The sequence below is a fragment of the Mesoplodon bidens genome (assembly GCF_964165515.1).
Source record: "Mesoplodon bidens genome assembly, chromosome: 7".
NCBI classification, from domain to species: Eukaryota; Metazoa; Chordata; class Mammalia; order Artiodactyla; family Ziphiidae; genus Mesoplodon; species Mesoplodon bidens.
Genome location: NC_138164.1, coordinates 61369932 through 61397416, shown reverse-complemented (window position 1 = coordinate 61397416; position 27485 = coordinate 61369932). Strand labels below are relative to the sequence as shown.

Here is a 27485-nt window from a genome sequence, read left to right as displayed (position 1 = left end):
TGTCCCCTGCATCGGCAGGCGGACTCTCAACCACTGCGCCACCAGGGAAGCCCTACTGAGCATTTTTTAACCTATTTTTCATTATGTTTAGTTCTTTTCCAAATGTATGTTTCACGTCTTATTCATTTATTGGGATGTCAATTACTTGTTTAATGTCTTTAGTCATTTAAAATATGCTACTTTAAATTACCTTTCAAACTGCCATTCTACTATCCCAGTTCTTAGAGCTGTAATCCTCCTGCTTGTAATATCTGTTGACTCTCATTTGTGGTAGAAAATTGTTTCCTTGTGTGTCACTTTTAATTATAAATTCATCTTCTGTTGGGTTTATTTCTTCTGTGAGAATTCCTTGTGGCCCGAGATATGAGAGTACTCCTTCAAGTCTTGTTTTTCCTTTCTCCAGGTGGCCCAGTGGTATCACTAGCTTGAAGCCAGCTTTGATATTAATTTCCCAGCACAGGGATACCTGAACCATATAATATAAACTCAGGTCGCAAATATGAGCAAGGCATAGATCTTGTGCTTCAATTTCGCAGGGAAGCTTTTTTTCCATTTCCTCTTTGTATAGAGCCCAGGCAAACCAAGATGAGATTTCTTATTTCCTTGTGTCAGTGGGAAGATTTTTCTCTAGCCCACCCATTCACCTAGGATGCAGCACATCAGGAATCCCAGCCTGATGCAAAAGTCTTAGTTTTGGTTCCTTTTCCCACACAGTTAAAACTCAATCACTAGGAATAAAAAAACCAGAAATAACCCCTCACTCAATTCCTTCATCTTTGTCCAGAGCAACACAGCATGAGCTCAAGGGCTTAATGAAGTTTTGGTTTTTAGTTCCATTTTTGTTTTTGGAATCTAGAGATTTTCCTGTCTTTCCTGCAAGCTCAGAAATGCATTTAAAAGAACTGTTGTTTATCATCCAGCTTTTCTGGATATTTGTAGCAACAGAATCTTTAGCTAAGATAAGTTAGCCATCTTGCTAAAAGAAATCTGGGATCTCCAATCCATTTGCTACATTACCCCTATAGGAGTGATCTCTCTAGAATGCAAAGATGTACTCCTCTTTCAAACTCCTCAGTGGATCCCCCCTTCTTAGCATGGCATTCAAAGTCTATTATCATCCAGTAACTGCTTATTTCTGCAATTCTGCCTCCTTCCACTCTCCCACATGTACTCTATGCTCCAACTACCCATATTTGCAATCCCTAGAACTCTCCTTTTGTTTCATACTCCTATGCTTTTAAAAGTACTTATTTCCCTCAGTTTTATCCTCCCTTCATCTGCCTACTGAATACTCATGGTCAAGTGTCTGCCTTTCCAGGAAGCCACTCCTGACCCATCCAAGCTGGGTTCTCTTTTTTTGTGAAAAGAGCTAACATTCGTTGAGCTCTTTATACGATAATAACTCATTCAGTCTTAACAACAACCTTATGATTTTGCTACCACTACTATCCCCATTTTCAAAATGAGGAAACTAAGGTACAGAGAAGTTAAGCAATGTGCCCAAAGACAAAAAGCTATAAATGGCAGACCTGGAATTTGAACACAGATAGTCTGTCTCCAGATCCTGCTCCATTAACTTGCTCGATTAATATATACCATATTGCGTTCTACAATTATATCTTGCGTTAGTTTGCATTTATTACCCCACATTCCAGTTACATGTTTATATAGCAATCTTCTCAACTACACTGACCTTAAGAGACAGAATTATGCTTTATTTCTATTTGCAGCTCCAGTGCCTAGCACACAGAAGGCCCTCAACTCAGATGGTCACTAAATTAATGAATAACTAAAGGAAACATCCCCACAGTCACTGCATTAGTCCAGCCCGTCTTCACCTCTTGTCTGAACTACTAGAACAGTCCCCTAACTAGACTCCCTTCCTCCAGTTTCTATTCACATCTTTCCTCCACACTCCAACCAATACTGTCTTTCTAAAGCACATTATGACAGTGTCATTCCATTACTTAAATATTTTTAAGGGCTCCACACTGTCTATAGGATAAAGTCCCAAATTCCTTCAGCATGACATACCATGACCTTCATGATCAAACTTCTGTAGTCTCTTCTCTCCTCCTTCCCCACTCCAGCCCCACATTCCATCTATATTTAACTTCCTGTCAGTCTCTGAATATGCCAAATGCCTTCATGCCTTTGTACGTGCAGGTTCTTTTGCCGGGAATGGCCATCTCCTCTTCCCTCACCTGGTGAACTCCTATTCTTTTTCCAACACACAACGCAAATGCCTTCCTCAAGTTTCCTCAAAAGACTGTCAGTTATCCCACTGTTCTATTCTTCTTGGCATTATGCATTTACCTCACTTACACTTTGTATTATTATTTGATAAGGTGTGTTTCCCCAGCAAGACTGTGGAATCTTAAAGGACAGGAACCATGTCTTACTCATCTTTTTTATTGCATTCTCTTACACAAGTGTGTGCCCTAAATGCTCACTGAAATAGTGGAATGAAATGTGACAAACATATCCTACATCCTACACTAAAGCAAACTCAGATTCAAATGAATTCAAGGCAGTCAAGTCTTCTAAGATTAAATGGAAATTAGACAGGGAGTAGAAACATGAATGAAAAACAAATACCACCTAAATTCCTGCTGCTCAATCTCGAATTCTACAGAATGGAGCTATTCTGTCAACGGTAATTCAGGCTTAGTTTATAAGGTAATCTCATCCTGAGTTTTAAAAAACACAAGGCAAATATTTCCACATTAGTAAAACACATAAGGACACTCAAATTCTGGAATATGTGTTACTAGGATAAAAAGTTGAGTCATTTTATACATTTTAAGACAAATCCCTTCAGACAAGGGAAATTCCTGTCCTTTTACACTACAATCACATGATTTCATTATTCATTAGTCCTACATGCAATTTAGGTTTGCACACATAGCAAACATTGTCTGCCAACTGAGTAATAAACCAGAACTACTTGTTTTTCACAGAAAGAAGAAATTTTTTTAATGGATAAATGTCAACCCTAAGTGAACAGGGAGGTTGGGGTGGGATAAAGGGAAGGAATAAATGGGGCACTATTCAATTTTTTTGAATTATTCAATTTTTGAAACGCACTTTTAACACTACAAATAGAAAAAAAAATTAAACTGCCAATTTGAAAGATTCATCAGCCTTTGTCTAGCTTTTCTCTTCAATTATTACCTATGGTAAAAGGAAAAAGAACTGTCCTAAAAAGGTCTTGGTTTCAAGTTCAAAGGCAGCATAACTTAGAATGATCATCCTTGATTTCAAATCAAAAGACTAAATGAATTCTTAAAATTAATTATTATCAATGAGGCTTGGGACTTCCCTGGTGGCACAGTGGTTAAGAATCCGCCTGCCAGTGTAGGGGGACACGGGTTCAAGCCCTGGTCTGGGAAGATCCCACACGTGGAGCACCTAAGCCCCTGCGCCATAACTACTGAAGCCAGCGCGCCTAGAGCCCGTGCTCAACAACAATAGAAGCCACCGCAATGAGAAGCCCACGCACCGCAATGAAGAGTAGCCCCCGCTCGCTGCAACTAGAGAAAACCCGCACACAGCAACGAAGACCCAACGCAGCCAAAAATAAGTTAATTAATTAATTAATTTAAAAAAATTCTTATCAATGAGGCTTAAATGTTCTTATATTTGCAAACCTACCTATGTATGTCTGTATGGTAAATCTTCTTTTTTAAAAATCAATGGACCAGGACTGTTTCTAAATTTAGAATATAAGCTCTAAGAGGGAGGGATCTTTGACTATTTCATTCACTGATGTCACCCAAGGATCTAGAACAGTGTCTGGCACAGAGTAGGCACTCATTACATACTTGCTGAATATTGCTCAATATGGTCCAAATACTTAATATGTCAATACATACAATGAGCTGCAGATCCTCAAAGAACATACAGTTGAAGTCTAGGTTCATCTTGAAATGATCACTGACTTTTAGCCTTCAACACACACTGCTGCACAAATTAACTGATACTGTATCCAGAAGCAAATTGACAGTGTATGTAAGAATAAAATAAAACACTTAATACAGACGTTATTAAGGTTCTGAACTTTAAATCTTGAGAAGCTGACAAAAAACAAAAATATCACCAGCACAACCAAAATTTTCAACACACACAAACTCTTGCACTTTTTTCAGAAAAAATTCCAAAATTCAATTCGATTCAATTCCAAAAGAGCCATGGGACTTCATTAAAAAAGAAAAAAAAAGGTAAGAATTTCACTTAAATACCAGTGAATTTACTACGAAACTGTATTTCCAGTTTTATAAAGCAGGTCTGCCCTTTCTTTTATCAATTGACCTAATTATGCCAAAAGAATACTGCTAAGCAATATACTTCTGTATTTACCTAAAATTGCTTTTTTTTTTTTTTTTTTTGCTGTTTCCCACTCATAAAAGTGTGATGTAATTATTATGCAACTGGTATTTTTACTGTCTATTACAAACCATCATGAACATTTAACTGTGAATTAGGTTATGTTTTAGCCCTTATTTAAGGGTTAGCCTTTCAGCCCTTGTTATCTGCTACTAACCCACAATGACCTGGTCACTCTCTTCTCTGTTCTGGGCCTCAGTTCTCTCTTCTGTAGAATGAGGGAACTGGGTTAAAACAAAAGTTCTTAACCTTTCTTTTTGCAGCCCTTGGAGAATCTGGTGAAAGCTACAGGTGAACTATTCATAAAAATGTACACATACATTGTAAAACAATTTTATAAACAATAATTCATAATGGCAAAAGACTGGAAACAACCTAAATATCCACCAACAGATGATTAAGTTAATTATGTTACATCCATTCAATGAAATTCCTTGTAACTATAAGTACAATGAAGAAACCTTCTATGTACTGATATAAAAAGATATCCATCATGTATTGTTATATGAAAAAAAGCACCAGTGCATATAACATATAACCTTTTAGGTAAAAAGATCAAAAAATAAATAAATATATTTGAATTTCCATGTATAAGCGTAACGAAAATGTGGAAGAATCAACATGAATCTTTGGTGAAAATGGGAAATGAAGAAAGGAGTAGGAGGAACCTTTTCATTGTGTACTTTCTTATATTTTTGTTTGAATTATGTGAATTGCCTATTAAAGTTTTAAATTAAAAAATATTGCATATAAATTCAAGAGGTCTAGACAACTTGCTAAAGCTAGAAGATTATTCCCAAACCCTGTTCAGCAATGCTCTTCTATAATGTTTTGACTTAACAAGCATGTAATTATATACACTCAATGATCCAACAATAAGAACACTTAAGGAAAGATATTTTTCATAATGGTCCCCATACAAACATATAAAGTAATTGGTGGATATTCAGTGACTCAACAGAGCCTAATTTGAAATCTCATTTTATATTGTTTTTCTTAATCACTGATACACAAATTTCTTCAAGGAAAAAGTCTGCACAAATCATCAAGTCATACACCCTCTCATGGTTCAAATCTCAGACGTGATATTCCACAAGGGAGTACAGGCTTCGGAAATAGAAATTTCTATCCTACGTAACCATATAATCAATAGTACTAGTATGGAGACCAGAGAAATACTGTCTTAATTTTTTTTTACCATAATCTCAGAATTTGAAGCAAATTAAATAGCATAGATGATGTCTGGGGAGGCCTTCAGCCCTTTTCTGAACAGGAATCGGGTGGAACTGGGTTTTCATCCTTGGGCAACTTACTTAACCTCTCTTGGCCTCAGTTCCATCTATAAAATGGAAATAAAAGTACCTATCTCATAAGGATGCTATGAAGCTTAAAAGGAATAATAAGGAACACAGAAAGTAAGACAGAAATAAAAATAAGGTATCCTAGGACAGTGGCAGGTGTCTGACTGCTTGAATCAAAACAGACTGCATTCTGGAACCTCTAGTTTCTAGTGACTGCACTTTCATACACAAGCAATGTCTCCTTTTCCCTACTGAAAATAGCACATGGCAGAATTCCCAACACAAAAGGTGCAAATATCTGTCCTTTCCTAATTATGTTTCTTGAAAACTCTCTTCCTAGGTAAGCTTTATCAAAGAACTCTAGCTGTTGTGTTGACTGGGTGTGTCTCAAAGAGTCCCAAGTTATAACAGTTTTGTTTTGTGTTTTCAACAGGGCATTTTCTATGTCAAGCTCAGCACCAAAGAGTGGCAGGCTGCTGGGGGGTGGGGGGGAAGGCAAAGAAGTTGAAGACAACAGTCCTTCAACGGACTCCTAATTGCCAGGAAAATAGTAGGCAACCTACACTGCCATCGCGATAGAAGCATCCCCCGCCACCCAATCTCCGCTTCCAAAACTTTTAAACCCCATCCATCTTTGTTTGTAGAGCACTGCTGGAGCTTATTATTAGTTATTATAAATATAAATAGCCATCATTTATTACGTCTTCTCTACGTACCAGGCTCTTGCGTTTTTCAAGATTCTGTGAAAACTGCACATATGAGCTCAGACGCTCAAGTCTGAAAAGCTCCCTTCGCATCCTCAAAATCAATCTAATCTGCCCCTCAAACTTCGTATATGCCACACCTATCACTGACCCATTCAGGCCCAGGGATCACATCTTTACAAGCAATTCAACCCCAAGCTCTTCATCCAACACTAAATCAAGCACTTCTCGGATCCTCCACTGCCCGTACAAAGTTCGGTACCCTCCTCCACTCACCAATTCCAACCTGGCCCTAACTTGTTCCAAGAAATGCTATGGCTCCCTTCAAACTTCTTACTCCAAATCCATCGTGCCTGTACTTCATCCCGAAGTTCAAAATTCAGAAACACATACTGCACCTGGGCAGAGCCCGGTTCCAACCCCACGAGAACTCTCAACGCCCGCTCGAGCGGGGCCAGGGCCTGGGACCCTCCACCCCCTAACCAGGCCAGGCCGGGGCGCGGCGGCCTCGCTCCGGACCCCAAGGGGAGGAGAGGAAGCTCCACCTGGCTCCGCGGGCGCGGCGCGCGTCTCCTGCTCGGGCCTGGGCCCCGCGGCGGCCGCGCCCCCGTCACGACGCGGGCGGCAGCGCTCGGGTGGGCCGCGGCGGGCGCGCTCGCCCAGCACCTCCGCGTCGGGCTGCCAGTTGTCGCGGGCCCGACGGCGGGCCCAGCCCGGGCCGCGGGCGCGGCAGCGCGGGCAACCCGGGCCCGCCGCGTCGGCGGCGCGTTGGGCGCAGCCTCGGCACAGCGAGTGGCCGCACGGCAGGGCCGCCGCTTCCCCCGGGGTCTCCAGGCACCCAGCGCAGTCCGACTCCTCCGGCCGCGGCGGTGGCGGCGGCTGCAGCAACGGCGGCGGCAACACCAGCAGCGCGGGGCCAGAGGCCGGGCCCGGGGTCCCAGTCTTGGCTGCCGCCATCTCGTCACAGCGGCCCCGCCGACCCCGCCGGTTCAGAGCTGCCGCTGCCGCCGCGGAAGAAGCCCGAGTACTCGGACCTGCCGCCGCCATCTTGTTTCCCGTTTGTAGGGAGAGTCCGTTGCGAGGGAGAAGAGTAGAGGGCGGGGCAGTGCGCGGCGGGCACCGCTATATTCATATTCATGAGGGGCGGGGCTCCAGGAGAGGGTCTCTCGGGACTTGGTTGGCGTGAGGTGAAACCTCATTAATATTTATTAGTTATCCTTTATATATCTGGTCTTCGGCATCGCCTTCTACTCTTTGCGATTTCCTTTTACTAGGCCAAATTCAGTTGAGGACTGAGGGGATTTATTTGGAAACCGAGCGATATTAAACTTTATGAAGTAATTACACTTATTTAACCTGCAATACCCTGATAACTGAGGCTAATGTGATTGGGGAGTATGTGAATTACTTAGAACCCTGCCTCTGCTTCATAGCTGTTGTGACTGAGACCGGTCCTACCCTGACCAGCAACTAACTGCCAAAAAGAGCAGCTTCTTGTCAGTCCACATCTCAGTATACTCTCTCTCCAGATTCCTTCCTGAAACTTCCCTCCCTTGGCTGGCAAAGCCACACTTTCCTTGGTTATTTTTCCCCCCTCTCAGCTCTTTCTCAGACTCCTCTCTTGAGCCCTCCCCCTTGTTTCGGGCTTAAATGTGGGTGTTCCTCTAGGCTCAGGCCTCAGTCCTCTATTCCTTTCCGTGTATTGCCCCCCAGCCCATACCCCACCTCACATTTTCTTCCAGTTTAAACTCTCGAATTGATATCTGCAGTCCAGACATCCTGAGTCCAGGCCTGCATAGTCAACCGCCTGATGGAAGCATCATCTTGGATGTCTGCATCCCTCATGTACCAAAGTAAAGTCACTGTCTTCCACCTTCCTTTCAAAACAGCTCTTCTTATTTCCCTCATTCCAGTAAAGGTACTATTCTCCCAGTTCCTCAAGCTCCAAACCTGGTAACCTTTACTTCTCCCTCATCTCCCACATCTGTCAGTTTCTTAGTTCTGTCAATTCTCCCACCAAAATGACCATTTTCCTACCTATTCTCTCCTCTTCATCCCATTCCCACTGCCCAATTCAGGTCTCATCATCTCTCACCCATATTATTGCAGCAGCTTCTATAAATTGTCTCCCTGCCCACAGACTCTCTTCCTCCAATCCATCTTCCATAGTTCTTAGAGTTACTTCCTAAAGGACAGCTCTGACCACACCATTCCTGCTTGGCTTAGTCACTGAGTGAGGTGCTCAGACTTTGGTGCCAGTCCCCTTTCTGGATGCAGAGGGTACAAGAGAAACAATGGCTTCCCTCTGACAGAGAGAAGGTTCTGCTCCAGCAATTCTCCCACCCTTTGCTTTTTTTGCACTAAAGTAGATTTGGAGCAGGAAGGCATTCAGCAAATGGCATTTCCTCTTGGGAATCTTTATAAGAAAGCACAAGTTTTGTAAGGAGAGCAAATTAAAAAAAAAAAAAAAAAGTAACATAATGTAATGGAAGGCATCAGAGGCCCTGGGTTTCCATGAGATTGCCTGGAAACAGTACCTGAGCGGATAGTAAACCAGTCCCAGGCAGAGTGATTGGTGGAAGTCAGCAGAGCAAAGGAAGAAGTGGATTCCCAAAATGAGAACCAGATGGCTAAAGGACAGTGAAGAATTGAAGAAGGGTCAATGAGTAATTGAAACAAGGGCTTGTGTGCACAGAGGCCCAGACAGTCAGAATCCTGACGGACTCCGAAGTATGGCTTCATCCAGGCTGTCCTTCCAAAGGTCCTCTTCATTTCACTTCCCACTTGAGGTTCTTGAGGATGCTTTGCCCAGATTCTGACAAGGAAGGCCTGTGGTCCAGAGATCAAGCCAATTACTCTTAGAGACGGGGCCCTTGGTAATGGGCTGTTCACTCTTGACAGTTTGGGGCTCTCAATCTGAAGTCTACTTTCTATTGGAGAAGCTAAACCATAGCAGTGTAGCATGCTTTCTCGAATACAAAGAAAGACAGGAAATTTCTTTTTGCAGAGGGAAAAAGCAAGAGTTCTGAGTAATACTAGACCCAAAGCCAGGAGATCTAGGATTGGTCATGACCACTTTCTCCATTTCATTAATTTGGATAATTTCAAACAGATAAATTCCCTCTGGACCTTAGTCACCTCATCTTTAAAACAAGTGTACTGGAATTCAGCAGCTCTCAACCTGGGATACACTTCAGAAAGACACACACGTGCACACACACGGACACACACATATATACACATATGCCAACGTCCCTTTTCAGATCTACTGAACCCAAAAACTGAGGATGGGATGCCAGCATGTAAATTTGTATAATGCCATAGGAATTCTAATGAATACTCCTAGATAAGACCACTACAATAGATAAATTCAAAGGTCCTTTCTAGCTCTAACATTCTAGAAGTCTGACTCCCAATTTCCGGTCTCTTCTCTCCTCTATGCTGTTGCCAAAGTAATCTTACTAAAGCAGTATCTGTGACAGAAGGCAAAGCAAATCTAAGAAACGTGGAGAGTTATTCACTATGTGGGAAAATGAGGGCGATGAGGATGGTTTTAAAGTGTCAAGCCTGGGAAGCCTGAGATTATGATCGCAAGTCACAACCAACAAAAGAGAGTAACTGGGAAGGAAAAGCAGTCTGAAAGATGAGCGCATGGTAGACATTATGCTTTATTTAGTTACCATCAGCATCCAAAACTTTCTCCTGTTTGGGGGAATGACCCATTCTGTGCAGTTTTGCTGAGACTAGGGAAGCTGAATCAGAGAGATAGCCTTCTCCCTGCCCCGGGGCAGCCAGACATGAAATATGACCTAGGCTCGGCCACATGGCCACTCCTCTCTGAACTTTGAATCTTCAGGGGGTGACACAAAGGCATACTGACAAGTTTAGAATTACTCACAGGAACGGAGACAGTAGGTGTCCAACCACAGTGGGTCCCTTGGGGGTTGGGGTAGAGGGGGGAGTGTCCCTACCATGGTGATGGTGGCCATGCCAGATTGTTCCTGAGGCATGAACTTGGCTGTAGTGCATGCTGCCTGGCCTTCCTAGGTTACAACCCATTTTCCACAGTCCAGCTTGCCAGCCTTCCTGTCAACTCTCTATATTATCCTTTGAGTAAATGTCTTTTTTTCCCTTAAATTACTCACAATTTCTGTTGTTTGTAACAAAGTACTCTGACTGAGACACTGGTTTGTTGTTTTTAAAATGTCACCTGAAGGTCCTTCCCTGGTGGTGCAGTGGTTGAGAATCCACCTGCCAGTGCAGGGGACACGGGTTCGATCCCTGATCCGGGAAGATCCCACATGCCGCGGAGCAGCTAAGCCCAAGCGCCACAACTACTGAGCCTGCACTCTAGAGCCAGCGAGCCACAACTACTGAGTCCATGTGCCACAACTACTGAAGCCCGCAGGCTCTAGCGCCCACGTGCCTCAACTCCTGAGCCCACGTGCTGCAACTACTGAAGCCCGTGCGCCTAGAGCCCACGCTCCGCAACAAGAGAAGCCACTGCAATGAGAAGCCTGTGCACAACAACGAAGAGTAGCCCCTGCTCGCCACAACTAGAGAAAGCCTGCACGCAGCAACGAAGACCCAATATGAAACCATCTGAGAAGCTTAGTCTGACAGCCTAGAGTAGAAGAAGCCCAAGTTGCATGTGTTGCTTTTTCCCGAAGCCCCCACCTGTACCACAGCCAACCCAGGGAAGAAGGACTTACAGGCTTACTTGAATGCAGTTATTGAGGATGCCAACTGGAACAGGTCGCAGTGCAGCCACACCTACAGTGCTTCCTCTCCGGCTGTCTTTTCTCTGCCACTCCTGCCATATTTTCTGACGATTGCATCCCTGCCAAAATTCCCTGCCATCCTTCTCATAGTGTGTCCCTAACTAGCACTCCATGGTCCATACCACCGCCATCACTTTAGCTCTCCTCATCCACATCACTGCAAACCTACCAGCTCTTCCCCCCAGCTGGAGGCTCCAGCTACTTCCTGCTGGACTGAAAGACTCAAATGGGAAGCAAAGCTACTTGGCTTCATTCCAAGTGGAGACAGGCTGTTCCTTCCTGTGGGCCCCCAAACCCCTTTTTGCCAGCCCAGGCACTGAGTCCCTCCTGAGGCCTCAAACGTCTAGGAAGGAGAAGCCTCAGACCCCACCAGCCCCACCCCTCCTTTGCCCTGCTCATCTCTCCTGGTGGCCTCTTCTTCCTGTACTCTTCCTCCCTCAAACCAGATTTCCCCTTGTGATTTGGCCCCCTTCCCTTTTGCTTTAAAGGTTCTTGCTACATTCTTACTGTCGCTCATCTTCAGTTCCTCCACGTTTGTTTCAGGGGAAGAAGTAGTTCTTTTTGCAAAGCTCATCCTTCTACCTATCATCTTTCCAGCCTCCTCCAGATTCTTTCCAAATGCTCTACAAATACAAATGAGACTTGGTTCTTGCCCCCCTCAAGGTCACAGCCTAACAGAGAGGCAAAACTATACATAAATAATTATCACAGAAAAAAAAGAGACAATTATAACAGAATTACAAGCTCTAAAGCTGAGACACGTACAAGGTGCTATGGAAGCAGAGAGCAAAGCCGGTGGGGAGGGGGCAGTAGGAAAAGTTTCCCAGAGGAGGAGACATGTGAGCTCTGTTTTGGACGATGAGCAAGAGTTCACTAGGTAGACACAGGAAAGGCATTCCAGACAGAGGGAAAACAAGAGCAGAAGCACAAACGTATGAAAGTTCAGGATCTGTGTGGAACTAATGAGGAATTTGATGTGGCTAGAACACTGGGCTGGACATGAGGCTAGAAAATTGGAGAAGAAAAGGAACTAGAATTTATTGAGCAGCTACCACATGCTAGACACATGCCCAGCAGTAATCCATCTATCTCATTTAAACCTAAAGTAACCCTGTGAGCTGAGTATATTATTATATCCATATTACAGAGAAATAAATTCGGGCTGTTGGGGGACCATTGAAAAGTTTAATATTTGGACCAAGGGAGTGTTAGGTACAGATTTGTATTTTATAAGGATACCTCTCCATCTTATAATTACCAGTGAAGAATAAAAATAATCTAAGCAGACTTCATCCCACCTCCATGGAGTTGAGATGTCATTGGAGAAAGTATAGTTCACTTAACATTCATATATTCAACAAGTATCTAGAGAGCACCTACGATGTGGTAGGATAATATAGGTGCTGAGAATTCAGCAGTGAACAAGGCAGGCAAGGTGTGGATGCTGGGCCAGCTTTGGTGGGACCAGCTTTAGGTACAGTATTTGGCACATTCTAGATGCTGCGGAATGAATGAATGTTATACGCTTAGTTATGTCTTTAGTGTTTAGCAAGGTTCAAAGAGCACTGCATTGTTAGAAAAGAAAAAAATCTGTTTAACCAACAAGCACGTTGGTGGAGAAAAATAATTCTTTAATTTCTTTAAACTTCCCCCTCTAGATACCTATACATCCACCTAAAATCCACAGCTGGTTTCACTCTCTCTCTTTCGCTCTCTGCACCTCCCTCCCATCCCCTTGGTCTTGCTTCCTCTCTTCCCTACCCTCAGGCTCTGGCCCAACATCCCAAGCAAAGAATTCCCTCTTTTATTTGGTTGTTCTTCTCTTAAGGGAATAGAGGTGGCTCTAAGAAATCCTTTAGGTTCAACATATACAGAATAAGGAAATAAATGGCCCTTCTTAACTCCACTTCAGAGTGAGACACCTAAAAGGCAAAACTTTGGGGTCCATTGGGAGCCCACATAGGTCAAACTTCTGGGGCACAGAACAGGTGGAGCAGGGTGGAGAGAATATCTGGAGAGGCAAACAGAAAATATACAGCACATTTCCCATCTAGTCCTGCCTTCTTCTATTTTCTATCTTGCAGCCAGAATGAATGATCTTTCTAAAGTATGAATCTGGGGGGCATGGAGGTGGAGGCGGAATTAGATGAAGGTGATCAAAAAGTATAAACTTCTAGGGCTTCCCTGGTGGCGCAGTGGTTGAGAGTCCGCCTGCCGATGCAGGGGACACGGGTTCGTGCCCCGGTCTGGGAAGATCCCACATGCCGCGGAGCGGCTGGGCCCGTGGGCCATGGCCGCTGAGCCTGCGCATCCGGAGCCTGTGCTCCGCAACGGGAGAGGCCACAACAGTGAGAGGCCCGCGTACCGCAAAAAAAAAAAAAAAAAAAAAAAAAAAAAAAAAAGTATAAACTTCTAGTTATAAGGTAAATAAGTACTAGGGATGTAACGTACTACTTGATTAATGTAATTAACACTGTTGTATGTTACATATGAAAGTTGTTAAAGAGAGTAAACCCTAAGAGTTCTCACCACAGAAAAAAATTTCTTTTTTTAAAATTTTGTATCTATATGAGATAAGGGATGTTCCCTGAACTTATTGTGGTAATCATTTCACGTTGTATGTAAGTCAAATCACTATGCTGCACACCTGAAACTTATACAGTGTTGTATATGAATTCAATCTCAATAAAACTGGAAGAAAAATATAAAGCATGAATCTAAAAAATAATGATAGTAAAAGACAAACTTTTCTCTGCTATTATTAGTATTATTATTATTATTATTATTTTTTTTTTTTGCGGTACGCGGGCCTCTCACTGCTGTGGCCTCTCCCATTGCGGAGCACAGGCTCCGGATGCGCAGGCTCAGCGGCCACGACCCACGGGCCCAGCCGCTCCGCGGCATGCGGGATCCTCCTGGACTGGGGCACGAACCCATGGCCCCTGCATCGGCAGGCGGACTCTCAACCACTGCGCCACCAGGGAAACCCTCTGCTATTATTGATTACTTTTTACAGTATAATAACATGTCTTATTCTAGTCTGTCTGTTTTTCTCATCTCATCAAAGAAATCCTTCTGCTACCTTCACTTTTTCTGGACCAAGTGCCCCAGAAGGAGGGGCTCATGGCCCTATTCCAGGAAAAGAGTGGGAAGGAGCAAAAACCCTCATTTTGTCATAAATAAATGGGTGGATAGTAATTCTGACCAGAATGAAAAATTTGCCTCTGCTTTGTTCTGGATGTTCAATTGCTCTCCTGTAAAATAGGTATCAGAAAGCCCAAGGGGGAGGGGTAGAGTTGGAGGACACTGGGGTTCAGGACTACAACTTCAAATTCATCTGTCCTTAGACTCGAATTTGGCCAAGAGGGACAATGGATTATGTACTCACATCACTGTCCAATTCTCCTGAACCCAAACTAGCTGGAGACAAGAGGCGGTGCTCTAAGGATCGGTTTCTTTCCATGTGAAATAAGAACAAAGAGAGAATGGAGGAGTACAGTTCCTCAATTATTCTGAAAATAGAAAAAAAAAAAATTTGCCTCAGAGAGAGTACTGTGATGGGAGCAGAAGAAAAAGTCAGGGGGGCTACAAAAGAGCCTCTAAAGATTGACTTCCGCTGCTTTGAATAGAAACAGATATGAGATGGATTTAGCTGGAGGCCGAGAACAGAGAGCATGATCTCCCAAGTTCCTTCGTCCTTCTATACCAATCCACCAGTGACCAGCTGATTGGTTCTCTTCTAGAATGGTCATTGTTCCACAGTTCTTTGTTTACTAGGCTCTGGGCTCTGCTATCTCCGTCCGGGAGAAAAGCCAGGTCTCCCGGGATTGTGATGTCGCTAAGCGACCACCAGGGGGCAAACCAAGACTACTGAGCTCTCCCCACCATCTCTTCCACCCAGTTTCCATGGAGCCAAACTCGGAACGTCAGAGCTGGAATCCGCTTTAGAAACCATCCAAGGCTTCTGATCAAACATCTTTCTTTACAGGGAAGAAAACCAAGGCCTAAAGAAAAGAAATCATTTGTCAAGGCCACATAGTGAATTAATGGTAAAGTCGGAACCAGAAACTAAGTCTACTGGCTATTCCAGCCCTATACGTGTTCTACCACACCAAGCTTTCTCCTGTCTCATATTTAATTCTAGAATACACTGGTTTTTAATAACATCCGTTCCATAAAAAGGACTTGTCTCTCTAATTAGACTGTAAATCCTTGGGGCCAGGGACCATGTTTTGCCCAACACTGTACATCTTCTTCAGAACCTAGCATATGGCACTGTAGGCAGCCTATGCCCCTGTAGGCAGCCTATGCCCAATACCAGATGCAGGATTTCAACAGATATTGTAAAACTGCTATGTGGTAGGCCCAGCAATGGTTCCTGAGAACACAGAGATGAAAATATATTGTCCCTGTCCACAAGGAGCTCACTATCTAGAGGAGAAGGCAGATATGTCAACAAATGACTATAATTCAGGAGAGGAGTTTTTAACAGTGGTGTAGACAAAGTGAAGCACAAGAAGAGGAAGTGACTAACTACCTGGATGGAATACAAAATTGGGTCCTAAGGAAGAATGAGAACTCTTGAAAGACAGGGAATAGGAATTCTAAATAGAAGGAATAGTAGAATAAGCCAACACACAGAGACATGAAGATATGGTGTGTCAGGTGAAAACGATTGGTTTTGAGTAACTGGAGCTTAGTATATATAAGAGGCTGGACTGGGGATGGAGTAGCAAATAAGACTAGGAACGAAGTTTGAGGTCATCTGTAAAGTTGATGTCTATTCATTCTACAGACAGTAAGTACCCCCATGTGCCATGCGGCACTGTTGTAGGTTGTGAGATGATAATAAAAGTGAGAGCAGTAATAATAATGATGAAAATACAGCGTGGTTGAATTCCGAGGATTTGGAGTCTTGAGTTTAGGGTCCATTCCTCACAGGAATCAGATAATCCAGATAAGTATTCTATCTTCCATTTATTAAAAAAATATTCAGTAAGCCCCTTCTATGTGCTAGGCACTGTTCTACCAACTAGGAATAAAACAGAGGTCAAGAATTAGGGTCCATGGGACTTCCCTGGTGGTGAAGTGGTTAAGAATCTGCCTGCCAATTCAGAGGACATGGGTTCGAGCCCTGGTCCAGGAAGATCCCCCATGCCGCAGAGCACTTAAGCCCCTGCGCCACAACTACTGAGCCTGCGCTCTAGAGCCCGCGAGCCACAACTACTGAAGCCCGCGTGCCTAGAGCTCATGCTCTGCAACAGGAGAAGCCACCGCCATGAGAAGCCCGGGTACCACAATGAAGAGTAGCCCCTGCTCGCTGCAACTAGAGAAAGCCCGTGCAGCAACAAAGACCCAATGCAGCCCAAAAAATTAATTAATTAATTAATTTTAAAAAGAAAAAGAATTACGGTCCAGGCTGTTATAGAGCTTTCATTGCTCATGGCAGAGGCAGATAATATAATAATGAAGAAATACATTGCAGATAACGATGTGACACAACGGAAATAAAATAAGGCAACATGATAGAAAATGATGGGAAGGGGACATCATTAGACAGGTTGCACAAAGGAAACCTCACTGAGGAAGTGACATCTGAGCTGAATATAGTGTCAGCTGGGGAAAAAAAGCTGAGGGAAGAGAATTCCAAGCAGGGTAAACTTCCAGACCAAAGACCCTGCCAAGGGTCCAGGCAGCTTGGTGTACCCAGGGACAGAAAGAAAGCCAATGTACTAGAACCTTGCAGGCCCCGGCAGGATGGTCTACAGTTAGAGGGCAGGCAGAGGCCAGGTCATGGAGGGGTTTTCAAAATATGACAAAAGGTTTAGATTTTATTCTAAGTGCAATGGAGAGGTTTTAAGCAAGAAGGTGACACTGAATGATTTACATTTTTAAAAGATAACTCTGGTGGTTCCTCACTCTACCTTTGGGTGGATCCAGTGCCTGCCACTGCCTGGCTATAGAACCCAAGTCGTGTGGCACTGTTTACCGGTGCTCTAGCTACATCTTCACAGACCTATGGAAAGAAGTCTCTGAGGACAAACTGCTTTTCAAAAGTCCCCCTGAGCTTGGAGGAGGTAGGAACAGAAGCTCCATTCTCCTTGGTGCTTGGTTAGTGATGACGCCAGCAGTGGAGGAGGCCTCTGGTCGGTTGCAAAGCTTAGGACCTGGATGAAGGATGCTCTCACTCCATGTCTTCCATTGAAGACACTTTGTCCCCACTCAGTTTCCCTCATGAGGGCTCTGTGAAATTAAGGGCTATGTGTTCCCCCATCCTGCTTTCCTGATACCTCCTCCATCAGAATCTCTGTGTGCAGGCTGTCCTGGGAAGAGATGGCCCACTGACGGAGGAAAAAAAGGACTTAGGAATATCCACATAGCCACATAAGTACCCATACAAATAAATATGGGTGAGCCTCACGTTCATTCTACAAACATTTATTTAGGCCAACTACATGCACAGTATCTGGAGATCCAAATGAACATGTCCTAAAATAACGGTAGGTCTTAAATAAATATGTTTTACATGGATGAATAACTCTGACCTGGCTGAAGAGTAGAAGTGGAGTGGGGACTGTTCACTTTACAAATAACATCAACTTTAACAGCTCCTATAAATAAGACTCTCCTCTTAACGTATCTAAATTGGACACAACTTTCAAGAGTCAATTTGTTCACCCTTTTCAGGGCATCACATAAAGGCAATGTACTAGAGTTGGCTTATAAGGGCTTGGGAAAGCCCAGTGGTAAATTTTCAGGAATTTTGCAAGCTGATTGTTAAACTCGATCGTTACTAAACAATAACTTATATAAATTTACAGTTAAATGATTTATATTTAAAACATTCAAATTATTGCCTCCTAATTATTTTATTACATTTTACTATCAATGTTCTTGAAGTTATTTACATTTATTGTATCTGTATGATGGAAGCACTGCATAATGGTGTCCTACTGTGCATCTCAACTCCACATCCAATGATGTCCCTCAGTAGCCTGAAATTGGCCCTGATGGGAATATTTACACCATGGAAATTGGCAAATGCTATAAACCAGGGCTTTTTTCCCTTGGAGAACTGGTTGTTAAACATTTATCAGCATACCACTGTTGTAGTATGTATTATGTAGTCCTCTTATATTGATCCTTATATGGTAAATCTGCTTTTAGAACCTTACTTACAGAACTAAGTTGATCGAGTTAAGAAAACTTTCCTTGACTCTGAACTCTATGGGCCTTATTGCTATATTAATTTTACATAATCAAGCAGCCTGCAGTCCAGGAGGAGGCCTGTTGGTCACAAATAACAAGTCACAAAAGGACTGTTTGAAAGAACAAGAATTCTGTTCAACAAACCTTTATTTAGCAGCTACTATGTACAAAACTGTGTGCTGAAAGCTAGGGAGGATATTAGACAAATAACAGTGAATGTTCTCACTTTAGAGGAGGTGACATAAAACCTTTGGTGATACATTGCGACAAGGGCTATAATGGAGATACAGAAGCATGGAGGAAAGAAGGCCAGTAGAGAGACTTCAGCGAGAACCTGGACTATAAGCATCAGTGTCTGTCTTATTCTCCACTGTGTCCCTAGCACCTAGCACTGTGCCCAGCACAGGGTTGGCTCTCAATAACTATTGGATGAATGAAGGAGGTAACCTTGATCCTGGAAAAATAAGCCAGACAAGAGTGGGTAGAGGGAGGTGTTAGAAAAAAACATACTGTGCAGAGGCGTAGGGAGAAAAGAGCTCAGCACATCTGAAGAGAGAGAAAATTTAATGTGGCATGAGGGGTCCAGGGGCCAGAACTGGTAAAGATGAGAGTACGGAAGAGTTCTCTGCCTCACATCTCTGTAGAGATCTCAAAAGTCCAAAGGACTTGGCTTGTTCTGTGCAGCCCTGAGGGCAGAGCTAAGAGCAAGGAGGGGAATCTCAGAGAATCAGATTTCAGTTAAAGAGCTTTCTAACAGAGCTGTCCAACAGTGCAATGGGCCACCTAGGAAGGCTGTGAGCAAGTTCCCTAAGACAGAAGCAAGCAGGTGCCAGACAAACTTGGTGCAACAAATTGCTATGGGTAATATTTTTCCTGACTAGGTTTTGGAAAAATTTATCAAATCTCCTTTTTAAAAGGATATTAGATAATATATGGACAACTATCCTCAACAGCATTTCTACAGATAACACAGAAACTTTCCTCAAGAGCTTGTTTCTTATGTCAATCACTGATTTGAGGGCAATAGGGGTGCTGAAGGCTCTCCCAGGAGAGAATAATATCACTGAGGTCTTCATTCCTTCATGAAGCAATTATTTACCCAGTATCTTTGTGTATCAGGGACTTTGCTAAATGCTGGAAATATAGATATAAATGAAAACAAACAAACAAACCCTGCCCTCAGAGTGCTGGGTAGAAATGCAAATATTTACACTTCAACAGTTAAAATACAAATTGCTACCAAAAATTCACTTTGCCTGGGGGACTCAGAGAAGGCCTGAGAGAGAAATGACTCAGAGCTGACTTTTGAAAAGTAAAACAAAATTCACTAGATGAAAGAGGAGAAAGATAGTCCAGGCGGAAGGAAAACATATACAAAGCTATGGAGGTGTGAAAATGCACGGCCAGTTTGGGAGATGAGTGGCTGGTGAAAGTATAGGGTAGGTGGCAATGGTGAGTAGGAGCCAAAATATGTGTGGTCTTGAATCCAATGCTAATGATTTTGGATTATAATCCATAAATGATAGGAAGTCAGAAATGTTTTATCCTGTTTTATATATATATATATATATATAATATATATATATAATATATATAATATATATATATATATATTTTTTTAGCAGTACGTGGGCCTCTCACTGCTGTGGCCTCTGCCATTGCGGAGCACAGGCTCCGGACGCGCAGGCTCAGTAGCCATGGCTCACGGGCCCAGCCGCTCCGCAGCATGTGGAATCTTCCCGGACTGGGGCACGAACCCACGTCCCCTGCATCGGCAGGCAGACTCTCAACCACTGCGCCACCAGGGAAGACCTATCCTGTTACATATTTAATAAACTTTTTATTTTGGAAGGGTTTTAGATTGACAGAAAAGTTGCAAAGATAGTACAGCGTTTTTATCTAAGAACCATAGATCTTTCACCCTGTTTCCCCCAATGTTATCATCTTACATAGGCATGGCACATTTGTCAAGACTAAGAAACCAATGTTGGTACATTACTATAAACTAAAGTATGGACTTTATTCACCAGTTTTCCCACTAATGTCCTTTTACTGCCCCAGAATCCAATCCAGGATATCACATTGCACTTAATGTTATATATTTTTTTATTTCCAATAATGGTTTTTAAGTGGGAAAATGATGTGATCAGATTTGTCCGTAGAAATGATCAACATAATCCTTATGGCAGGTGTGAAGAAAATAGATTGGAGGGGCCATGCTAGGGGCAGAAGACTTGCTAAGAGGCTGTTAGAAGAAAGTCCAGTAGGGGATGAAGATGGCCTGAACTCTGAGGACAATAAGGATGGAGAGGAGTGTTGAGACCTTTTTTTGTCTCATGGTAGAGACCTTTCCTGAAGTAGAATGGACAGGATGTAGGGGAGGCCAATCTCAATCCACCTCTTTTACCTAAGACATGAATATATGTGTATAGCAGACTTTAAACAAAGATGGAGAAAGGAAAAGAGCTCTGTCCCAAGTCCTTGGGATGAGGTTATTTCTGCAATTAAACACTAAAATGGGAATTCCCTGGAGGTCCAGTGGTAGAACTCGGCACTTTCACTGCCAAGGGCGAGGGTTCAATCTCTGGTCAGGGAACTAAGATCCCACAAGCCTTGCGCAGAGTGGCCAAAAAAAGGGGAGGGGGGAGGGAGGACGCAATCAAACACTAAATTTAACTCTGAGTTCCCTGAAAGCCTAAGCAAAAAGGGAAACTCAAGGGAGAGGAAGTGGCTGGCCATATTGGAGAAGGAGAAATTAAGCTTGAAGGGCACCCAGGGGCAGATCATGTTTGTCTCTATTTCGGAGAGCCCTGGGGAAGCTCTGTTCCTGGGATCACTGGTTCCTCCAGTGCTCTCTGTTCTTGGAGAGCATGGAGGCGACACAGTAGATGGGGAGCACAGCCATAGCCCAGGAAGTTATCTTTACAGACACAGTTGGAAGTGTTTCAACCTGGAAATGTGATTCCCTACCAGAGTGGGATGTGATTCAACATCCCATCTTATCTCTTATTCCTCCCGGTCTTCTCCCCTCCAACACTCACTGGAGTTTCCAGCAGCTCTGCAAGAGAGGCTGGGCAGGAAGCTGAGGTCTAAATTGGGGGTGGATGAACTTACACAAGATGTCCAAGCTAGGGAGACAGCCAGGACAAGGTCCCTGCCCTTTTTTGTTTTGTTTTGTTTTGTTTTTGCGGTACGCGGGCCTCTCACTGTTGTGGCCTCTCGTGTTGCGGAGCACAGGCTCCGGACGCGCAGGCTCAGCGGCCATGGCTCACGGGCCCAGCCGCTCCGTGGCATGTGGGATCTTCCCGGACCGGGGCACAAACCCGTGTCCCCTGCATCAGCAGGCAGACTCTCAACGACTGCGCCACCAGGGAAGCCCAGCCCTGTGCCCTTTTGAGTTCAGATTTTGAGTGTTTCTTATCTGGACAGAGCTGGTGGTTCTCTTCTTAGGTCCTATTAATTCATACACTCATTCAACACGAGGTATGGAGCACCAACCATGGGCTGGGGTGGGGAGCTTTGCCCTCCCAGAACTCACCTTCTGGTAAGAAAGACAACACTTTGACAGAAAGCTCTTACTCAAGAGGACTGAGTATGACAAACACTCTCAGAGGGGTGCAGGCCTCACCTGCAGGGGCAAAGGAGAGATTGTGTCCTGCTTCAGGACTGGGAGGGGGAAGGAGAGGAGGACTCCCAGAGTAAGGACCAAGGATCCCTCTGGGCCGGATTTCAGCTTGGATATGGTGTCTGTGGGTTCGGGGGGTAACTGGTAAGAGCATTCCAGGCTCCTGGAATTAGGCCCCCTTCCTTTCGAGATCTGAGTGCTTTGACGTTCATTATCTCATTTCATGTTTGAAATAATTGTGGGAAGACATTAAAATATCAAAAGATACTGAAGATACTAAGATCCCAATTTTAGTACCGGGATCTGGGAAACAGACTCAGGTGGAGTGACCAAGTCCACAAACAGAATTAAGAACAGCAAGTGTCCCGATTTCATCCAGAGGCGGAGTTCCGTGCACGCACCGCCGAGTTCCCTAACCTGAGCGCCTCTCGGTTCCTCAGCCCGCTTCCCCTCCCCGACTCGACATCTCATCCTTCCCCACCCCCAGTTCCCACCTGAAGCCCAACTGGGTTCGGTCCTCCTGCACTCTGGGCGCTGCGGGGAGTCAGGGGTTAAAACCCGTGGCCCGGGTGGCTCCTTCCCCCTCCCCAGCCCCCTCGCCTCCTCTCGGCGCCGCGCCTGGAGCGTCTGTCCCAGAGACCGGCACTAGAGAGGAGGGGGGAAAGTGGGCCTGTTTCTCGGGTGGCCAATCCACCGAGCCCGCGGTGCCCCAGAGGAGGCGCCAGCGCTAGGCCAGCGCCAGGCCGGGGCTGCCTGCTTCCCGCGGCAAAGTACAAATGCGCCCGAGCGCGGCGCCTGGCGCCCTTGGCGTGCACAGCCGGCCCGCGCGCAGCCTCCCCCCGCGGCCGCCGCGCCATCGCCGCCGCCGGTACCGCCGCCCCGCCGGGCCCCAGGACCCCGCGGCCCGACCCCGAGCCCAGCGAGCGGAGGGCGCCGGCCGCTTCTAGCCCGCACGCCCGGAACAGCCCGCCGGTCCCGCGCGCCTCGCCCAGCGCTGCGCGCTCGGTGGACCCCTGTCCTCTCCTGTCTTTCTTCTCCACCCCTCCCTCTCACCTTCTCCTTTGCTTTAATCGCTTTCCCCTCTTGCATACTTTCCTCTATCCCTCCATCTCTTTCCCTCCGTTCTCTTTCCACCTTCCTCTTATTCCCACCTTGGACCTCCCTTTTTGTCCTCACCACCTTCTTCTCGACCCTTCTCTGAAATCTCCACTGTAGCAGCCGCCCTCCCTGGGTCTGTGCATTGCTTTGTGGCGCTGTGCCTCAGTGACCCCCTCATCTCACTTTCTCCCGACTCCCCCTCCCGGCTCAGCGCCTGGGGGCCTGGCCCTGGGGAAGGAAGGATGGTTCCCGAGGTAAGGGTCCTCTCCTCCTTGCTGGGACTCGCGCTGCTCTGGTTCCCCTTGGACTCCCACGCACGAGCCCGTAAGTAGCGGGTGGGTGTGCTGGATGGCAGAAGAGGGATGGGAGATCCGGGATGCGCGGGAAAGTGCCAGGACTTGGGACCCCAGACTGTTCTGACAGCCATCCAGGGAGCACCTGTACCGGGAGGGTGGAGACTTCTCTGCGGACCAGTGTGGGCTCATGAGTCTGGGAGACTGGGGGGAACTTGGCAAGACTCAGAGCCAAGGGGGCTGCAGCCATGGACCCGAGGAGGAGGGAACTGAGAGCAGTGGGAGAGAGAGCAGGGCACTGTGCTTTTTGTGGGGGAGGGGGTATGCTTATTCCTAGTAGAGAGTCTGGTATGTTTGGCTGCAAGGGTGTGATGAAGACGAAGTGGCTACTGCATTTAAAGAGAGCCAGTGGAAAGAAAGAAGAGCTAACTGGGATAACGTTCCCATTGCTTTTCTCTTTTGATGCTCACAACACTCCCATGAGGTGGGTATTATCATTTGCATTTTACAGATGAGAAAACTTAGGCTGAGAGAAGAAACGCGCTCAAGTTTACAGAGGTAGTGAGCTATCCAAAGTCAGGACTCTCCAGTTCCAAATCCTATGCCTTTTTCCCCCATGTCCCACAGCATGTGGAAGGAACCCTGATTTGGAGTTGTGAGACACTGGGAGGTAGCAGGGCACAGTGAGAGAGACCAGGGTCTTCACTATCCCAGATCTGTTGAATACCAGCTGGTAGGAGGCAGGCATGGAGGGCATGTCTCGGAGCCTCAGTTTGCTAATCTATAAAATGGGAGTGAAAAATCCTAGGACTGTTCTGAGGATTAAATTCAAGAAAACATGGAAAGCAACCAGCACCAGCAACTAGCTGGTCCATGGTAGGTTCTTGAAAAACATGTTCCCTCATTTATGCTTTTCCACTTAGACACAGCGTAACCGCGAACAGTTTATATAATCTCTCTGAACCTCAGTTTCCTCCCTGTTTCCACAATAGGCTGGTGGACCTCCTCCCCATCTTCTGCCAATCTCTTGGAACGCTGTGAGGATGGAAAACAAAACCAAAGATTCTCTTAGAAAGAAGGAAGGAGCTTAGTTCAAACCCTGACATACCCAATAAAGAAACCGAGGCCCAGGGCAGTGGTCTGCTCCAGGTTACACAGGGTGGAGCCTAGGATGAAACCCCAGTTTCCCAGCCTAGAGCTCTTTCCTCTCCACAGCTCAGCTCCCCCATCTCTGCCTTCTTTTGCACGTGACTTTCTGGAGCCGGCAGTGCTGGATTTTGTTTCATTCTTGTCTCTGATCATGAGGGCAGGCTGCACGTCTGGTCGTCTCTGGGCTGCCAGCAGCATGAGACTCATAGACGTCCTTAGTAACAAGTCCTGAAAAGAGCCCAGGGTTGGTTCAAGTCCTGGCTCTGCCTCTTAGTAGCTGTGTGACTTTTCATAAGGGACAACTTCTCTGAGCCTCAATTTCTGCATCTGTCTAAGACCCATACTCACCTGGAACCCGAACACTTCATGGGACGATCAAAGGAGGTGACTGTGTTAAGTGCCCAGCACAATGCCTACTACTCAGTCAATGTCTCCTCTCTCTCCTGGAGCCCTGGAGGCTTCCTCCTAGTACCTTCCTGTTGTTTCTTAAAAGAGACTTAGCACAGGATGCCCTCCATGCCTGCCTCCCTTCCACTTGGCACATGGCTCTTAACCCCCAAGCCTTTTCTCCAAATTTCATTGCCCTGGATGTGTCTTAGAAAGATGTCCTACAATCAGATCTTTCTGCAGATTGCTCATGTCCTACCCACACCTCTCCTTCTTGCCTCCCACAGTTTGTCAGCCCTCTACAGCCTTGCTTAGGTCACACCTCTTCCAGCAAACTCTCCCTGCCACCTGATGCACTCTGATCTCCCCTCCTCTGTGCCTCCACTGGCCTTCGGGCCATGTTTCTCACTAGGTGCTGCCAGTATTCCATCTCCCCTAGTCTGGAGCCTAGTTCCCGACATGCAAGAAAAACCTCAGAGCAGAACTGTTGAGTTAATGTGAGGTAGACTGGTAGTCAGAGGGGTGTAAGATTCTGGGATGTCAAAGCCAGAAGAACCTTTGAAAATCTTCTACCCCTCGATGTACCAATCCTTATAGTTAAACTGAAGCCCAGAAAGGGGGAGTGACTTGCCCAAAGTCACACAGCAAATTTATTAAAGCAAAGAACAGAGACCTGGATCCTAGTCCCCAATTTGTCACTTACTGGTTGCGTGAATTAGGACAAATCACTTTCCTTCTCTGAGCCTCATTCTGTGTAGTGCTAACAACCTATGAATCTAGAAACAATCCTACAATCATTTGCCGAGGTCTTATTTGAAGATCTCCTATGAAGACCCTCGTCTTAGTTTAGTAAGTTTAGTTAGTAAGATCTCGGGCCTGTTATAGATAAGAAATCTCCTGGTGACATCTTAGGTGCTTTCAGAAATGATACCAACAGATGGAAATTCTCAAGCCCATGTGGTGTCTGACTCCTGATGTGGCCCAGTCCTGCAGAATGCCTAGGTCCTGTGAACATGCGTGGCAGCTTGCTCCTTATTTAAAGCACAAGGGTATTCAAACAAAGGTTATTCTATCCTTGGCTCTATTTCCAGCCACAGATTGAGCCTTGATCATAGCCCAAACTGAATCTCAACTCCAGCCACAGGCTGAGGCCTAATCCTCAAACACTACCATAGATCAAACTCCTATTCCATTCCCAGCTAGAGCCCTTAGCCAGGGTGGGGTCCCTGACCTGGTCACTGACCAGTACTGTTGCCAGTCCCAGGCTGAGCCGCATGCGTACATGATGTCAGTCGCTTTGGGCACCCATCCCTCCCTTCTGTCTGTGGAACAAGAACCTGCCTAGTACCTTGACTCCCTTTCCAGTGCTCTTTCTCCTATATCAGCGCCTCTTCTTTGTGCTCTTTCCTTACTAATTGTGCCCTCCCCACACCCCTTTAAGGTGTCCAGCACACTTCTGCTTTCTCATCTCTCCCTCCAGCCAATCCTGACTTCAGGAGAGAGTCAGTTATCAGGTAAAAACATCGGCTCCTCTATTCTATCTCCAAGGGTTATATATACTATGGGAATCAACGTTTTTGTTCCCAGGTGACAAAACCCCAGACCCCATAGGCAGAGATGGGGCGGGAAGGGAGCTCCCATGGTATGATATGGTACAGAGGGCAAACTTGGAATCAGAGGGTCAGGGCTCCAGCCCTGGCTCTGCCACCAATTCCAACTGTGACCCAGGGCAAGTTGCCTTTCTCTGCCCCTGAGATTTCCCCAGCTGTAAAGTGAGATGGTTGAAGTCAAATAGATAATCATTGAGGACCATTCCAGCTTTAACATCCCATGAATCTAAGACTCTAAGACCCAAAGATGCTGTTGCCTTGGTTCTGAGTCTGCTCTGACCTTTGGAAAAGGGAGTTGGGAGAGTGTGGGTCTGCAGCCTGGTACTCCTGCCCTGCCAGGGAGGAGTGGATAGACAGACTGATTCTCAGACACCAAGAGGAAAGTGCCTAGAGGGCCTGGCACAGTGAGTACAGAGGGCTGACATCTGGCTCCAGTCAGGCCCCTCTCTGGGTCTGTCTAGGAGGTTCTGCACCTCCTCTCTCCCACCAGTAGAGGTCTCTGTCTCACTCACTGGCTTGCAGGCTGCGGAGCCGAGCAGGGCAGCAGCTGTGCAGTTGCTCCAGCTGTTGCACCTGTTCCAGGACTGGCCTCTCAAGTTCCCCCAGCCGCTGGCCACGGTGCCAGGCTCTGGGAGAGGGACCTTGAATCCCTTGGACTCCCAAAGAATAGGACTGGCATGGGAGCAGTGCTTCTGGGAGGTGCAATGCAGAGATCACTGCAGGCATCCCCCTGCCTCTGGGCAGGATCCCATCCCAGAGAAGGCTGTTCCACACTCTTCTGTTGCAGTCAGGATTCTTCCTTGTGTCTCAGCTAAATCCTTTTGTTTGCAATTTAAAGTCATTTCTTCTGATCTGTCCCTTAGGGTATGGGTTTTCCTATAATCAGCCTCCACCTACCCAGATCTGAAGATTGGCATTAGAGTTCATGCTGGCAAAAATCAA

General features: G+C 45.6%; 2 protein-coding genes across 4 annotated transcripts in view; one reads left to right on the top strand and one right to left on the bottom strand.

Moving 5' to 3' along the window:
* RNF169 (ring finger protein 169) overlaps positions 1–7488 on the bottom strand; it is a 91670-nt gene extending 84182 nt beyond the window's left edge. Inside the window, exon 1 of the mRNA XM_081240307.1 lies at positions 6937–7488. Within this exon, the coding sequence (XP_081096433.1) occupies positions 6937–7438 (502 nt within the window). The 5' untranslated portion in view covers positions 7439–7488. The remainder of the gene's footprint in view (positions 1–6936) is intronic.
* A 15858-nt stretch (positions 7489–23346) lies between these two features.
* The window catches only part of CHRDL2 (chordin like 2), a gene marked incomplete at both ends in the record, with an annotated part of 31320 nt that continues 27181 nt past the window's right edge, over positions 23347–27485 (top strand). For all 3 annotated transcript variants that reach the window (XM_081239964.1, XM_081239966.1, XM_081239965.1), the window contains one exon: positions 23347–23428. In XM_081239964.1, coding sequence (XP_081096090.1) covers positions 23347–23428 — 82 coding nt within the window. The remainder of the gene's footprint in view (positions 23429–27485) is intronic.